This window comes from Perissodus microlepis, chromosome 17 (genome assembly GCF_051167445.1).
Source record: "Perissodus microlepis isolate ML-2025 ecotype Zambia chromosome 17, ASM5116744v1, whole genome shotgun sequence".
Lineage (NCBI taxonomy): Eukaryota > Metazoa > Chordata > Actinopteri > Cichliformes > Cichlidae > Perissodus > Perissodus microlepis.
The window spans coordinates 36,972,367-36,989,519 of NC_140477.1; the positions used below are offsets into that span (position 1 = coordinate 36,972,367).

The 17,153-nt window shown below is 43.3% G+C and overlaps 2 protein-coding genes across 3 annotated transcripts; both read right to left on the reverse strand.

The window, feature by feature from the left end:
• Window positions 1–55: 55 nt before the first annotated feature.
• Window positions 56–2,716, reverse strand: asb13a.1 (ankyrin repeat and SOCS box containing 13a, tandem duplicate 1). 2 transcript variants are annotated; one of them, XM_084910115.1, is made up of 6 exons: window positions 2,199–2,716; window positions 1,489–1,676; window positions 1,101–1,257; window positions 891–1,025; window positions 472–663; window positions 56–358 (listed from the first exon to the last, which is right to left on the reverse strand). In XM_084910115.1, the coding sequence occupies exons 2-6, from the start codon at window positions 1,579–1,581 to the stop codon at window positions 201–203; spliced, it is 735 nt and encodes a 244-aa protein (XP_084766241.1). In that variant the 5' UTR covers window positions 1,582–1,676; window positions 2,199–2,716; the 3' UTR covers window positions 56–200. The 2 variants fall into 2 exon arrangements, with proteins under 2 accessions (XP_084766241.1, XP_084766242.1); XM_084910116.1 differs by having other exon boundaries at window positions 891–1,013; window positions 1,489–2,716.
• A 126-nt stretch (window positions 2,717–2,842) lies between these two features.
• gdi2 (GDP dissociation inhibitor 2) lies at window positions 2,843–17,038 on the reverse strand. The gene is made up of 10 exons (XM_084910110.1): window positions 16,884–17,038; window positions 9,816–9,923; window positions 9,435–9,534; window positions 9,174–9,308; window positions 8,880–9,078; window positions 8,632–8,763; window positions 6,417–6,516; window positions 5,692–5,863; window positions 5,188–5,387; window positions 2,843–3,970 (listed from the first exon to the last, which is right to left on the reverse strand). The coding sequence occupies exons 1-10, from the start codon at window positions 16,926–16,928 to the stop codon at window positions 3,818–3,820; spliced, it is 1,344 nt and encodes a 447-aa protein (XP_084766236.1). The 5' UTR covers window positions 16,929–17,038; the 3' UTR covers window positions 2,843–3,817.
• Window positions 17,039–17,153: the final 115 nt, after the last annotated feature.

Consider the following 17,153-nt stretch of genomic DNA (forward strand, 5'->3'; position numbering starts at 1 on the left):
ATACATGTGTTGGAAATTGTCAGAGTGCTGAAACAGAGCTTTATATAGATTATACTTGTTCTCATTCAGCAATGAATTGGTTTAATTTGACATACAGTGGTGAACTGACTCCGTACAGAGATTTTCATCCTGGTTACATGTGTTTCATCTGAATGGCAAACATTTTTCAGGGGACATTTTAAACCTTGTATACTAAATGTTCATGTGTAAGTCTGTAGGGATATGGGACGATCACAGTACTGGAGGTAGCTGTTGATGCGGTGGGATATATTCAGCTGGCTCAGGACCTCTGATGCTCTGGTACCCAGCATCCTCCTCACAGCAATCCTGCAAAGCTGCTGCAGGCTCAAAGGATTACCTGTCAACAACAAATGTTTTAAAAAGACGATCAGGCCTCAAAAGCAAAAAAAGAGCAAGAACGTAAGAACTTGAACTTTTTTGCTGTAACTCAGACACAACGCAGAACCTTACTTTCATAAAACCTGAGGCAGGTGTACGAGGGAGATGCAGGTGTTGTGTAGTCTATAGGCTTTCTTCCCAGGTTGTCGCTGGCGTACACATTTGCCCCAAACTCCACCAGCAGCTCAATCATTTCCACCATACCGACCCGAGCTGCGTGATGCAACGCTATTTCATGGAACTTCACTGAATTCACGTTAGCACCTGCATAATTCACAATCATTTAAAGGTCTTAGTCCAAAGACATGCACAGGTTAGATGGTATAGCTGTTAGTATGAGTGAACAGCTGTCTGTCTCAGCCCTGTGATCCAGAATGAACCCCGCCCCTCGCCCTCTGACAGCTTTGATTGGCTGCAGCACTCTCTGTAGGAAATTGGCTATCACCAACTGAACTGAAATAAAACAACCATACGTTGCACCTTTAACACACCTGCAGTTAGCAGCTCCTTGACACAATTCAGATGTTCTTTAGCACAAGCTATGTGAAGGGGAGGCCCAAAGTGGACGTCAAATGCCTCCAGCTTGGCACCGCTGGCTATCAGCAGTCTCACAACTTGGGGGTTACCTGAGAGGAATGTGAAGCGTTGTTTATAGGGAGACATGTGATAGCATGACAGTGTTGTTCCTGCTGAAGGTTTACCTTGTATGCAGGCCTCGTGGAGCGGTGAGGCAGTGAGAGCTGTGAGGGACGGGTTCACCTTGGCTCCATAGTCCAACAACAGCTTGGCACATTCCAGGCTGCCAGCAGCACAAGCATTACAAAGAGGCGTGCTACCATGGATGGTGCGTACGTCCACCTGGAACAAACAGAAGAACATTATCTAGCTATTCTTTAGGTAATCTACAAAATTGTAGGGCCATGTTAAGACCTGAACAACAAACATCGTTTGTGAGGTTGTCACAGTGGGAGTGACTCTTGCTGCCCAGCAGTGGGATTCTGCACCAGATAGCATCACTTTGTACCCGCTGTGTTAAGGTGCGCGACTCCCAGACTCTACACCGGGTTGTAGAGTGAAGCTGTGCCTCACCTGGGCTCCTGCCTCCAGCAGCAGGCGAGCACAGTTTGGATGAGCCTGGATGCAGGCTTCATGTAGAGGAGTGATGTTATCCACAGTCACCATGTTGACGGACGCTCCGTTTTCTATCAGCTGCTTCAACTGCAAAGTCCTGCCGTGGGATGCTGCTTCGTGCAGAGCAGTGCGGTCTGCTCAGAAGCCTCACACACACACACATTAGCACAACAGCAAAGAGACGGCTGAAACAGCTTCCATTAACCAGCTCCATTATGTGTAAACCCAGTAACCATGGCAGCAGTACTGGGTGGAATAAGTCTATTCTGTCAATATCCATCAGTGTCATGGCAAAGTGTCCATTACAAATATATGAACAAGGGCAATGTTTCGACTGATTACAGAAATAACTAAGTCTTTTTGCCCTCATTCATCATGTTTAGCACATACGTCCATTAGTTCTAGTGTAGTCTTGTAAATGTCGCATTTGCTCTTCATTTACAGAGGAACTCCGAGCATGTTATCTAGCTATAAGCCAGTAAGCTACCAAATGACTTGGTCTGTGTAGCGGCTGAACTTTCTCGACACTGACGGGACTGTTATTCTCCGCCTACATTTCCCGGTTAAAACCCGCGTTTGGCAGCGAACACACGGTTTTATAATCAGACGTCAGCCGTTCCTGTGGATGTGAGCCGAGGTGTAAACCATTAACTGCTGACGATGCTTACCGATGTCGCACAGAAACGAGCGGCGGGCTGCTGTCACCTCCATGATTACAGGTTACCACACACGGTGCTCTACAGACAGCAGAGTCGAACGGAAAGCCACCGCGGCATTATGGGAATTGTAGTAGCGATCTGAAGACGAACCGAGGATTCTGCAGAGCTCATAAAGCGAACGCGGAAGTGTCGAAATCCATTTCCTAGTTTGGTCACTTGGGACAATCTTTTTTTCTTAAAGCGAGTCAGTAATCAGACTACCTACCTTTAAGGTGTTAAAGGCTCGTTTACAGTGACGCCAACGAGGTATGACGACTGTGCGGTGGGTGATTCGAGGCTACAGTGGTGCTTGGACAGCTTCAGCTTTCCTTCTGCTCACCACGTTTGTCCACAGATGCCTTCATAAGAAAACAGACTTGCTGTGTGTCCAAGAAGCTGTGTTTTAGTTTCTTCAGCTTGGCACGAATCATCAGCATGTGTTTGTGCGTCAGATCCATGAAATGTGTTTTTACCTGATGACCCAGTATTACAAGTTTCAGCTTTCATCCATATGATGCACTACCACATGTTGTCAGGGTAAGGATGTGTAGAAGCAGACATTACAAAGCCTGCTGCATACTTGAAACTACTGAAATAAATAAATCTCACACAGCTTTGGATTTTGACAAAGTTTTTCTTTTTTTACTTTGCAGTACAGAAATCATTTGAGCCCCAAGATAGTTTTTTTTCTTCCTTTTTTAACAACAGTTGTTCAAAACCAGATATCACAAGGCTCCCATCAGTTCAATACTGCTGCAGTACACATTTGGTCCTTCTTAAGCAATTACATGTGTCATCAATCTGCTGTTAATGCTCGGGTCTTTGATTATTTTGGGTAATACAGGAACTAATACATTTTTCTCAGATGCATTATAGTAACTCAAAGTGTTGGAAACCGGTTCAGGAGGTTTATGTTGAGCTACAGTCGTGCCTGTGACAGAACTCACTGTATGCTGTCGCACAATCAGGGGATCAAACAAAGAAAAGAGACCTAGCCCATACACCACTAAAGCACTTTTACAAAACCGGACCATATGATGTGGATGCTGAGGTGCTGCCTCGCACGGCGCTCTGCTGTTACCGGCCTGAAAGTGCAGGAACTGCCACATCCTGTGAGGAACACTCAGCTCAACACACCACAACTGAATACAGACACACGATGCCAAGCCACAACTCACAGAACCTGACACGAAAAGAATACCTGCATATACAAAATATCAGCCGAGTATATAGTGTACATCTTTTCCAGATACTATTGATTATGAATCGTTTCATTTGGCATCTTTGGACTACGCATCGTCTTAGCATGATGAATTAGAAAAATGTAGGGTATTAACTGTCTATTAGATATAACCAGTATTTAGTGCAACACCCACCTGAATGATGTGAAGAAGCATAGCGCTCTCCCTGAACCCTATCCAACAAAACTATACCGCCTCTCTCTATGCATCATCAACTTCTTCAGTGGGCAAACTGTGTACTCGAGTAATCAGTCAGCCCACTGGTCTTTACTTTTTTGTGTAAGTTTTCTATTTTTTATAAGATTTCCGTTGTCTTTGATTATCAGAGTGTTGCAGGACTGGCTGCCTCTACGAATCATCGTCACCAAAGGTGTCTTTCTTCTTGCGCTCCATCTCAGCAAAGTCAAACTCTGAGCCTGTCATCCTCTTGTAGATGTCCTTGATGTCATCACAGGTGGTCTCAAAGTGAGTTGTTGCATCGTAGGACCGAGAGATGAAGATCTAGAGGGAAACAAAAGTCCAAGTGTGCCTTAATGTCACAGAGCAAACACTGTGAAATAACCAAAACAATCATCCGTACAAAGTAGAAGCAACAACAGAACAAAGTCTCCAAGAACTAAAAGAAAGTCCAATCAAAGCGCCCGAGATGTTCAACTGTAACTGTAACTGTTCACCAGGTGGCAGTAAGAGCACGCAGTGTGTTCTTTCATGTCAACTACGCACACTACAAATCATTAGTTACAAAAGTATCCTCCTTTTATTTCTGTGGTCACAGAGGAGCTTTAATGGCTTTGTAAACCTTTGTGGGCGGAGCTGATCGAGCACATTTTGTGTGCCTCGTGTAAAAACCCAGCATTAAAGCAAAGAAACTGCAGTGCACACAGATATATGGCAGAACTTTGCAGTCATGTCCAGGACATTTAATAACAATATCTGCTGACTGGTTTTTAGCCTTGTAGGCAGATTTACAACCTAAAGCTAACGACAGAAGGATAACATGCAGTTGTTGAAGATGTGCACTCTGACAAATCAGCTCAACTGCACAGAGATTAAACCCAGTCTGCCTTTATCGTGTGATAAATACGGCCTGTAAGACAGCACGTGTGCTAGTCACACATCTATAAGACACCAGCGCTGTGTGCTTCATTAACTACATCGCTGACTTTAGCCATGTTAAATATGCCATTCAGATCAAGCTGGAAACTGACAGAAACAGACTTCAGCCCAGTCTGGATCTGACTTCAGTGCTGCAAATTCTATAAAACTAAAAGACACCATTTTTTTAATACTTCTAGTCAGGTTTACCTGTGACATCAACTCCCACTGTGTTAGCACTGAGAGATTAAAACATTCACAACAAAAAAACAGATCTCCACAAGTTCAGAGATTGATAACTTGATGGGAAATACAGATGAAGATGAGGGATACGGACACATGCATGAAAAATCCTGAAATGACATGTTTTTCCTCTGTGGGTATTTGGCAATAGTAGCAATACTGGGAAGTGTACGGTCGGAGGTCAAGTGAAACTGAAGAAAACACCAGCACATAGAAAAATGGTGTGAAAGCACACAAAACACTGGAAAAAGGCAAAAACAAACTCAACAGAAGTGTTTCTGGCAGGGCTAACTTCCTGGTAGGTCACTGTGTCACGTTGAAGATGCCACTGTCCAGAACACAAACTGTGTAATAGTATAAACAATATTTCATCTTCATACCTGACTTTCAGTCCCAATGTCAGTGGGTGCATACTGGTCGCTAATGCTGACAAACTTCTGCTCGATGGGCTCCAGTAAGTCCAGGGCTGGCTTGATCTCCTTCTCTGGCTCACCCGTCTCCACTGTGGTGCTAACGATGGCGATGTATTTACCCTGCGCAGCCACATTGTGTGCAAAGGAGATCATACAAACATAGATGTCTGCAAAAGAAAAACTCAAGTTAGTGTCACATTCAATGTTGTCATTTAGTGCCAGTGCTCAACGTTTTGATGTTAGACATTTTAAACCCTGCATCAGATCTGAGCCTTAACTAAAACCTGACGTGCATCTCGAGAACGTAACTGCACATCGGGTGGATGCTTGGTGTGGAAGGTTGGGGTGTGGGGATGAAAGGATTTTCACTTACTGTGCAAGCTAGGATGTTAAGGTCTGACTATACAAGCACACTATACAGCTGACTGAAAATTTGATCCTAAAGGCCTAAACATGAGGCTGGCTGCTCACCGTGTTTCCTGTTGACCTGATTCTGGGGGATGATGATCTGGCACGAGTTTACGTCGCCAGTGTTGGCTATAGGATGACTCAAGATGCAGATGGCTCTGATCACCTGACCCACTTTGGTGACACGATCCATAATGTAGCTGGGGTCGCAGATCAGCTGCTTGCACCTTGCAATCTGTGATTTGCAAACATGTTCAGAAAGTTAAAGTAGTGAACAACACCAAAGAGCAACTGCAGGGACATTCAGATTGTAAAACGTCATTACATAGTTCAACTGGCCACCAATCACTGTCACTGCGATTTCTCCATCAGAGCAAAACATGGTAAATGGTCTGTATTTGTAAAGTGCTTTACACATCCAGTCACCCACCCATTCACACACTGGTGAGGGCAGCTACATTGTACCCACAGCTGGGGCGCACTGACAGGCGAGGCTGCCGGACACTGGCGCCACCGGGCCCTCTGACCACCACCAGTAGGCAACGGGTGAAGTGTCTTGCCCAAGGACACAACGGCCGAGACTGTCGGAGCCGGGGCTCGAACCGGCAACCTTCCGATTACAAGACGAACTGCCAGCTCTTGAGCCACGATCGCCCCTGAGACATCACAGTCTTTGCAGATGCTGGTTCTAATACAGCGCTTTTCTACTCTTAAGGATAGGTGAACATAATAAAAGGAGGAACCAGTCTGGCAGTGCCTTCAGCACTACTGGGACCTGCGTTACTCACCTCCCCCTCAGACTTGACTCCCACCACCTTCCCATTCTCCATCACAATCTCTTCTATTGGCTTGTTCAGCATGTACGTCCCACCGTAGATGGCGCTAAGCCTGGAAATTGAGTCACAATTCAAGAGTCAAAACCACACCCAACCTCAATGTAACAAAGTCCAGTTAAAGAAAACGTCCTCAAACAAAAAGTCCAACATATCAAGTTCCATGTGGATTATTAGTCTATGGGCTCAAAATGTGGTCATAAATATTTTGTACTTGTAAAAAAGATTTGTGTGTGCGTAAAAAGATTTGTGTGTGCGTTAAAAAGAATTTGTGTGTGCGTAAAAAAGATTTGTGTGTGGACCCTGCAAGTTACAAGTACGAATTTTGACCCTATTTTTCTTCCTTTCATCTGATTGGTCAATGTCATGTCAATCACAAATGTAACAATCCAATCAGAGAACAGATGGGTTTGGCTGTTGGAGGGGCGCTTTTTTTGAACTGCAGGTCTTTGAAGGGAATAAATGCCCTTTTACATGCCAACCCAGCGTTTTCCTTCATCACCACGAAGGAAAACAGTCTGTGGTCGTCCGAGTTTGGTGATTTTTGTGTCACAGGTCTACGTGTTTAATACAGGGACTTCCACAGCCTTTTCAACAGCGCTGCGGACCGCAGGGTGGGGGCGGGCAGTGTTTTGGAAATGACAGTCTTCATTACAAAGCTTTCTTCGTTATGAATTAGCATACATGTTTTTATTGAACATTTGAAGAACCAGCAAAAAAAACAGAAACTCTTGTAGAGGACATAAAGTCAGAGATAGAAAAGACAAGGAGCAGGTGCATCTAGTACAGGTAGAGCTGCTGCAAAAACCCACAGAGCCCAGCAGCCAGCAACAAATTCTGGATCCTTTGCTTTTAGTTAGCAGTTAGCATTAGCAGCACATCCTGCGTCTGATGTGAAAGGACTTTTATGCTGCGCACTGTGACTCACAGCAATGGTCCCAGGTCAGCCCTGACTTTGTGTTAAACTAATCCTAAAGTAATAATGGTGTTTCTAACCACTGATATAGCACAACTTTATCCTTTCAACAGCTACTGAAAGTTAGGGGACCTAGCTGCTATCGGATATTTATATAGAGATCCTCCAGCTTCAAACTGTATCACCCTTCAAGGACCTGCAGTTCAAAAAAGCGCCCCTCCGACAGCCAAACCCATCTGTTCTCTGATTGGATTGTTACATTTGTGACTGACATGACATTGACCAATCAGATGAAAGGAAGAAAAATAGGGTCAAAATTTGTACTTGTAACTTGCAGGGTTTTTTTTTTCTAAGTCCACATACAAATCTTTTTTACGCACACACGAATCTTTTTTACGCACACACAAATCTTTTTTACGCACACACAAATCTTTTTTACGCACACACAAATCTTTTTTACAAGTACAAAATATTTACGACCACATTTTGAGCCCATATTAGTCATCGCAATATATTCTGAAGCAGCCTAACAGTCGTGCACTCAAAAAAAGTATTGAAAAAATATACAAAGTTGTCTTCAAATAAAAATGCTTACTTAAAAAATAAAATAATGAAAATGTGTAGTTTGAGTTTCCTCCTTAACTCAAGCTCACATGTAAACCAGCATCTCAGCTTTAACTCTACTTTGGTCTCCTCACAGAGTTTGGTTTGCACACGTGCTCTGAATGAAGGATTTGACTGAGTGTCGTCACATTGGATGAGTTACAAATGGTAAATGGCCTGTATTTGTATAGCGCTTTACTAGTCCCTAACACATCCAGTCATCCACCCATTCACACACTGGAAGTAAGTGACTGGGCTGTGTGCATACAATAACTGCTGCAAAGAGAAAGGCTGCGTATATTACAATATATCAAAGTTAGAGTAAAAACAAGTGCTCTGTTTAAATCTAGGATCTAATGGTTTGCCAAACTGCCAGATTGAAAACGTGGTGCCACCTGCTGTGCCAACCCCCCTGTGAATAAGGGAGCAACCTATACTGTAGCTTATTAAATTTTCAGAACTCACTGTAGGAAGGTAAATGAAACCGAAACCTAAAAACAGTGTGACAACTTTGTTAGGGTAGATAGGGGACAATCAGACTACGAAGCAGAATATCCAACCCTAAACCACAGTTAACATCTTTACGATGATTATTTTTGGTACAAACAAAATATTCATCACACGTGTCTAACAATGGAAAGTGTCCCCTACCTGGCAAAGCCTTGTGGCAGTTCTCCCAGGCCGTACAGTGGGTACAGATATGGGCTCTTGCCATATCGGGCCAGAGACTCACTGTAAAGCTTTATCCTGTTGATTGCTTCCATGCAGGGTTGATCCAGGTAACTAAGGGCAGAACAATTAGAACAATCTAAATGCTACAAGCTGCACCGTTTCACAGCAGAGGCCATCATAATCATGTCCAATTACAGACACTGTTAAGACAAAAGGCGGCTACTAACTCATCTGTACGGTAGAGAGCAAGGGAGTGACCGGTGAAGTCCATGACTTCCTGGCCCAGGTCAAACTTCTTGTATATTTCCCTCATCGTTGTCTTCTTTGGGTCGGCACCCTCCATAGTCTTGGGGTCATTCTCATCAAAGTTGGCAACAAAGACCAGGAACTTTCTGAAGCGCCGCTTCTCAAACAGCCCCATCAGGCCTTTGAGTGAGAACGAGTTTAGAAAAGGAGGAAATCCATAACTAGAGCAACAAAACAACCTTCCACTAAACTGTTCAGTATTTAACTAGACTCACTGGATGCCAGGGCCTCCGTCTCCGTAGAGGGAACTTTATGGATTTTGGGCTTCTTGTACACAAAACTGCCTTCAACCACTTTGAAATCCAGGTAGCGAGTCACCTGTGTGATCAGCAGCATGCGGACCAGCTGACCTGCAACAAAGGGATACTTTCATTCATGGAAACGTTCATCGTTATCACTTCTAAGGATCCTTTTAATCGTTGCCCAGTTATTATATTATATCGTTTCTTGTCTACCAAAGATCAGGGAAACTATACCATTGGCCATGAGGAATTTAGGGACAAGGTCCACGTTCCAATCCCGGCCTTTTCCCATTGAGTCAGGAGGGCTTCCGGGAAGGTTGAAGCGCTTGTAGAGCTGTAGTGAGACACATAACATCTGACCCACAGGCAACAGCTTCCACTTTCACAGAGGCATCTTAATTTCCTACTTTCACAAAATGAAATATGCTAATTCTATCATCACCACCTCTGCTGGATAGAAGAGGAACGTGTGGTGTTTCAGAACAAAATGTATCCATGTTAAAAGAAGCCATTACCAGCCTTAAAATACAAACGTTCATCCTAACTCCACATCACTGTGGTGAAACAACCAACTCAATACAAAAGAGAAATCAGAGATGTAAGAGGTCAACTTACGTCTTCAAGAGGTGTGATGGAGGCGCTATCACCTCCGTAGTAGGAGTTGCGATCCATGTGCAGAACCTTTTTGCCATTCACTGACATAATGCCTGATAAAATACATTCCTGTTGGGAGAGGCAAGCACAGAAGTTAGACTCAAATCAACCACAGAGTTCTTCAGAGTGCTTTCCTCACACACGAGTTACAGGATATAATAATATAATAATGACAAAAACCACTAATAATAAAAATGATTTACTCAACAGGAATAGCTGTATTTACCAGGGTCAGCTCAACTGCATGCAGTTGCAGTGAAACATTACTTCATTGGTTGTTCAGAACTCGATTACTGCAGTCCAGCACGTGCTGTTATGTTTACACACATGCAGAAACACTAAGATCTATACAGTTACACCAACAAATCTGTTTTTTAAAACTGCAGCCAATTCAGGAAATGAAATTTTGTCACACAACAATAGATTTACGCCTTCATCCTGACGGTACCACACACCATGCAAGTGTAACCTCCCTGATTCTGCAGCTAACCTTCTGCATGTCAGTTTTGCCTCCCATCACTTCCTGTCGGTCTCGATACTTTTAGCAACAGTCTGTAATGTGTGAAGTGACTCAGTAGGTCAGGTCGTCTACCATCACACTCGCAGGGTTAAACTGCAGCTTTTTTTATTTAAAACAAAAGCAGTGTTTCTGTTACGGTAATTTGTACTTTACAATGTCCCACATGTTACTGTTTCTAGGGCTGCACGATTAATCGTTAGAAAATTGCGATCTCGATTCACACTTATGTGCGATCTCATTTCCAAATGACAACGATTAAATAAAAAAAAAAAAAAAAAAAAGATGACGATTGTACCGCATTTTGATCCGGGACATAATCTGCATGAAAACAAGCGCTCACTCTTCCTACTCAACAAATGACAAGGGCGGAGCCTTATACCACGTGATACAGAAGCCATCTGGCAGGGAAAAAACAACGGAGAGCACGTGAAACTGCCCGAGGGGAGAAAACACAATGACCGCAGAGGAAACGTTAACTGATGGCGGTGAGAATGACAACCCCACTGTAAATTACTTCCAAGAAAAGGTTCTTGTTCCTCCATGTCGAAGTTTGTTGGCTTCAAAGAAGATAATGAGAGTCGAAAAACTATCATTTGCAAGCTGTGTTTTGCCATAGTAGCAGCACCGCAAGGTAACACTACAAATCTGTATAACCACCTCAAACGTCACCATAAAGTGCAATATGACGAAGCTGTAAAGGCCAAGAAAGTGACAGGAGAAAATCCGTCCCCGTCAACCACCCAAACATCAATAACGGGAACCTTATGCAGCGCTTCCCCATACCCGTCGACCTCCCGCAGGCACAAAGAAATTATGGAGGCCATCACTTATCACCTGGCTAAAGATATGGTTCCCATCAACACTGTGCAAAACGAGGGATTTAGGAAAATGATCAACATCCTACACAAACGCTACACGGTGCCGTCCCGCAACTATTTTGAAAATGTTGCACTACCTGCTCTATACACGCAGTGTTGAGCAACGGTGGACACGGAATTACAAGCAGTACAACATTTTGCGGCAATGACAAAATGTGAGACATTTATTGTTTTTATGTTTATTTATTGTTTTTATGTTCAGTCTCAACTGTTACGAAGTTGATGTGCAGTTAATAGGTGCAAGAAATATTTATACTGGAAAAGAAAATCGTGAGAGAATCGTGATCTCAATTCTAAGCAAAAAAATCGTGATTCTCATTTTATGCAAAATCGTGCAGCCCTAACTGTTTCCATGACTTTCAATTTGCCACAAGACCAACTTTGACCGAACAGTATAGCAGGCATGTCTGACATGTTTGTGCAGAGCTGAGAGGATCCACTGGGCTTCAGAGGGTTGGACATGATAAGAATTGCCACAGTGGAATTCCCACCCAAACTCAATAAGATTAGAGCTGAGGGCTTGTAGAAGTTAGCCAACAGTGTGAGCATCATGTGACTGTGGATTTTACTCTAAAACAAGTTGTTCTACTGAATGAAAGGTTAGGCTCAGGAGCATGTTTCTTACATACCAACCAAACTAAGGCAGCACTGACTGATGCCACCTAACGCTTACTGTCAACTTGTACAGCACCTGTGCCAGTACACACAATACTACAGCTTACTGGTAAACCACCTTTCCCATGAAAATAGCCATTGCACAAAAACTAGCTGTTAAAAAAAAAACAGTTAAAAATACAAATAAACTGAAATAATATAAAAACTACAATCTAAGAAAAAAAATGGAAACAATGTTGCGCTTTAATTAAAAAAAAGATACAAACTGGATAAACAAAATGAAAATTTAAAACATGCAAAACTATAAACGCCCTGCTCATTCACTCATCTCTGCATCATTTCTGCAACACTGTGCACGTTTGTCCAAAGAAAGTTTCATTTGCTCCAGTGAAACTGGATCGTGACGACTGCTCCAAGCCTCATGCAGACACACCAAATAAATAAAATTAAATATGTGGGCCAGAGTTGCTGTAATGTGGCACAGCCACTCCTCTGAGGAGACGTGACTGAAGCCAACCTGCTGCTGCCTATAAAAACCGCGACTTTGAGAGAGGCCCGGAGGACTGTCAGCGGCAGGATTCATGCTGACAGAGGGGGAAATCGTGCCAGTTCACTGTACTGTCAGGCAAAACATTACACCAACACAAAACAACACAAGCAGTGACAAAGTCCCAGTTCAATATTTAACACACGAAACCCACAAATATGAGAAGGGAAGGGGTCGTCGGGGGCAACAAAGACTCCATCTGGATGGCTTTCTCAAACATCATAGTCACATGTCTCAAATATAACCTGACTTTCAATTTACTAATAATGTAAAGAAGTTAACTGAAGATCTACAAATGTACAAAGTTGGTGTCAGTTGTGGATATATATGACTGATTTACGTGCTTTTCTTCATGTCATGTGACCATTAATGAGCCTGCCAGCTGGATAAAACAAGACAGTTTGAAGATTTGTTTCAGGCATTTTTACTATCAGAATTTAAAATCAATCTGATCACCTACAAATGCAGATTAAGACAAAAATAAAGCTATACTCTATAGTAATGAACTGCACTGTGCGGTTGACTCCAGCACAGCCATGGGCAGATTAAAGGTCTACATGCAAACATGTGATGGGCTTATAAAATGAGAAAGTGCCACATCCACAGGATCTCTCCTTTATGACAGCATTTTACAGCAGCACATGCAGAGTGTAACGCATCTTTACAGTCTCTATGCTTTTTGTATAACTTCATCATTTCATCAGTAAATTCTCAAACATACACACACCACTGACACCTACAACCTAACAAAACACTGGCCTGTTAGAGGACGTTCAAGGTCAGCAGTTTGTGACCCTCAGCTTTTCAACCACAACCCACTTTATACTTCACCTTTGGTTTTTACATCGGACTTTTAGCAGAGCCTTGAATCTGGATTATATTTAAGGCTTTTCTTTTACCCATCAAGTCATCTCTGCTTTAAGTTTGTTTAGCCACAAACTAACTGGTGCCTTTCAGTAAGTCCCTTTGTTGCTTCCTTTTTGGTTGAGTCAGTTTCCTGGTTTTGTATTCAGTAATTTTGTCTCATCTACAGCGGTGTACTCCTCGCAGAAGAGAATCCCTCCTCTTTTCCTAGCCTGAATTTCATCTTCTTCTTGAGCGTCTTAGCCCGAACATTTCAGCCCGAGTATCTTGTATCAGTTCCATAACTTCTGTATTACTTGACTCACTAAGATTATCAGCAGTGCTTCAAATTCTCTTATTTTAACTTCTACGCTACTTTTCATAAGTGGAGTCTTGTGTTCCATCATGCCTCTGCACTACAGTTACCTGTAGTCATTATTGTGACTGAGTACTTTTACTGCACTTTAAGTATCAATCTTTCAAAGTAAAGCACTTCTGCAAACACTGCAGATCCCTCCTACACATCAACTCAGATAGTTAATAGTGGGTTATTTAAAATGGAGAAATGGTTTACCTGACAATGGGAATAAAAACATTTTGCTGACCTCAAATTACAGAAACAAAAGTCTAGATAGTGACTATAAAAACGACTGACTAAGAGCAGTCACAGGTGTCACAGCTGGTTTATTTAACGTGTTCTTTGGTGTGTGGGGAGACGCTGACATGCCTCAAGTTTAAAACGGTCTTCATTTTGCAGCAGATGACTTTTAAGCTGGTGGAATAATTTCGTAGTACTGCTACCTTTAGCAGCAATAGTTTTACGACATGTTTTGCAAATGACCGCACTGTGTTCTGCATCCTCCTCGTGAAATCCAAACGGCAGCGAGTCTCATTCCCTCGCTCGTCTGAAGCTCCCGCCATATTTTTCCCTATCTGGTGGTATATAAACACAGAGTGCAGTGGGCCAGTGGGTTAATATTGCCATGCCAATTTATACTTGACAGTTACATCGAGTATACTCGATATATCGCCCACCCCTAGTTTTAACTGTTGGTTTTGTCCTCTGGGCTCTGCACTGGTCACGTAACTGAAAACAATGAATAGTGTCATTGAGTTTGTAACAGACTTCCTCGTATGGTATGAGGTTACTGTGCAGTTAATGGGATTTCCCATCTCTTCTTCAGCTCCCACCTAAAATGTTTCTACACCTGAGATGTGAAGAGCATCTTTGCTACCAAGTCACTTGTATTCGTTCTTCTTCAGTTATTCACTCATTGGGAAGAAAAAGAAATAAAAACACACGCACACATTTTAGCCTCAGGTAACACATGGTTTGTGAGGAGGAGATGCCTGAGCCCCACCCACTGAGCCAGAGAGCAGCCAGGGACAGCTCGAGTGAATCGAAGGCAAAACATGCCTAACGTTTTATGCTCATCTGTTCAAATCTGCATATTCACTGTAAACTAATTGTTTATTTTATCGTGTGCTTTTTGCTTTTACTGTTCTTGGTTGTCATTGTTCTACTATGTGTTTTACTCCATTGTTAAGTGTCCTTGGGTGCTTTTAAATAACATTTATTATTATTATCATCATTATTATGCCTCAGTCTTTTCAACAAAACGCCTTTTAGTCATCCGCAGTCTAGATTCTCCATCCTTTATCACCATCTCAGATGATAACACACTTATGTTTAAACTATCAGGACTGCTGGTTTGATGAAGGGTTTTAATGTCAAACTATAAACTGTAAGAAAACCCACAAATTGGTGAGCATCAATTCATCCATTGATAGAAACACTGTCACTGGCTTAATTGGGCCAATCAACTTGTAGAGCTGTCACAACAATCTCTTTATACTTCTCAATAACTAAATGCTGTCCTACTCACATCTCCTGGCTGGAGTCTAAAAGCTGCATCAGCATCATAATGAGAACCGGGCCACACTTAGAGTTTGGCATCTTGTGCCAAGCCACTCCTCTAATGTGTCGTCAGTAGTGGACAGATGGGGAACCCCGTCCCCCTGCCCCCCGCATAATAAACCTCCCAAAATCCAAGAAGGCCTGCCTAACAATTTCCATTTAAGACCTAGAGCACAGAGTACACTTCACAGTGACAGCTGTTACCGTGCACTTACAAACGTTTAAAGACTAATTGTTGCCATGTACAACACAGCTATCCCTTTCTAATTAAGCATCTGCCCCAGAGACAGGAAACAAAGTCAGATGAAGTTTCCTGGTGGCCGGCTTGCACAGATTCCTGCATAACCTGCTCAGTTAGTAAACATAGCAACGCCTTTGTCTGTGTTGTAGCAGAAAAGGAGAAGGTGGCAGAATACAGAAGTGAAGTCATTTATTTGCAGACTGAATTACTTCCGTGTGAAACTACACTATGCCACCTCAGTCTTTAAGTCTGCTGTGGTTCTGAGTGGTTGGCCACCAGCTCTAACTAAACTGGCTTCTGGCAGTGTACTTTCAGTTCCTCAGCCTTGCTTGGAACCACACCCAGTATTAGTCCTCAAAGTTAACCCGCTGTGCGCCTGCTCTGCTGCCCAGCATGAAGTCCTGGGCTGAAGCAACTCGATGCTTGCTGTCAAAAACACGTCACTGTACAGCGACTCAACAAGGTGGTGACGACAATGGTACAAGCAGCAAGTTGGCTTGTGATTAAGCCCCAAACTAACCACTGGTTTTCCGGCATGTTTAAACAACAAAGTCAGGAAGTCTGTCCGAGGGAATCGTTTTATTTAAAAGTACGACCAGCAAAGAGAGTCCGTTGAAACAAAGCCTACACATCCCCAATCCCACACACTCCACTCGGTACGTTAGTTTTTGGTGGGCGGCGGGTGTAAAAGTGAACTGAAAGTCGGACAGGATATATAACTTCAACCTGCTGGTGAAGTTTGCGACTGCAGTTACATTAACGTGTCCCAATGCGCCTCTATGCCAAATAGTTTCTCGTTTTATTAAACACGAGAACCTGCTGAGATTTCTTCATAGGGCTGTTCAGTTTGTAGTAGTTTAGTTGTACTGCCGCACAGAACAGCGCTGACAGGACACTTCAACGAGCTGCCGTAGAACTGCTTTCAGCAGGCGAGCGGCGGTGGGAACAGTTTCGACCCCAAGAATACATTCGATGACACCGCTACAACAGGACTGTGCTCCGTCGTTAGCAGGCTAATAAAATAGCTTAATGTAGGTCAGCTAACGTTAACAGACTACTCATCCGTAGACTAATCTTATCTTGACTGAGAAAAGCTGCCTTAATTGGCGCTCAGTTTCTGCATATCCAGACAATGAACTGCGCCAATTAAACTCAAGCGGTACTACAATACCTATTAAGGATACAAAACAGTTTGAGCGTTTCAACTTATCTCGAGCGAGTTAACAGTTGCTATCGTTAATCTTTTTCAGACACTGAAAGCAGCTGCCGATAGCATAGAGCTAGTAGTTGGGGTTAGCGCCTTCATTTAGTTTCCATTGCTTAACACGTAAACGCTCACGCTCGGTTAGCGGCTAAGCTAGCTACTTAGCATTAACCCTGCTGATTAGGCCCCGTCTTCTCCAGCGTTAACCGCGATGTTAACAGGTTGCAAATCACGCCCACGCGTTGTATGTTTTTCTCTCTCACCGTAAGCCCGGTGCCCAGAACGATAACGTCGTATTCTTCATCCATTTTTTCTAAAAGTCTTTGCTCTTCCGCTCCGGAATATGAGGAAAGAAGAAAATGGAGATCTGCGGGGCTACAAGTGAGAAGGGGCTGCGGCTCAGCGTCAGGCGCCTTCGGGGCGGGGCTTCTCAGCCTGTCAGTCACTGCAGGAAGAGGCGTGAAGAAGCGTCGAACCGGGTACCTGTGTGGGCCAATGGTGTGGACTCACTGCTTCACAAAGCACAGTGTTGC

Excerpts from the sequence above, each read along its gene's own strand:
- asb13a.1 (XM_084910115.1), bottom strand. The coding sequence starts at position 1,581 with ATGGTGACTGTGGATAACATCACTCCTCTACATGAAGCCTGCATCCAG. Across the intron at positions 1,258-1,488 it reads TGCTGGAGGCAGGAGCCCAG|GTGGACGTACGCACCATCCA; the intron begins GTGAGGCACAGC and ends TGTTTGTTCCAG. Across the intron at positions 1,026-1,100 it reads CCACGAGGCCTGCATACAAG|GTAACCCCCAAGTTGTGAGA; the intron begins GTAAACCTTCAG and ends CATTCCTCTCAG.
- gdi2 (XM_084910110.1), bottom strand. The coding sequence starts at position 16,928 with ATGGATGAAGAATACGACGTTATCGTTCTGGGCACCGGGCTTACG. Across the intron at positions 9,309-9,434 it reads TAAATTCCTCATGGCCAATG|GTCAGCTGGTCCGCATGCTG; the intron begins GTATAGTTTCCC and ends CCTTTGTTGCAG. Across the intron at positions 6,517-8,631 it reads CTGCCACAAGGCTTTGCCAG|GCTTAGCGCCATCTACGGTG; the intron begins GTAGGGGACACT and ends CTCAATTTCCAG.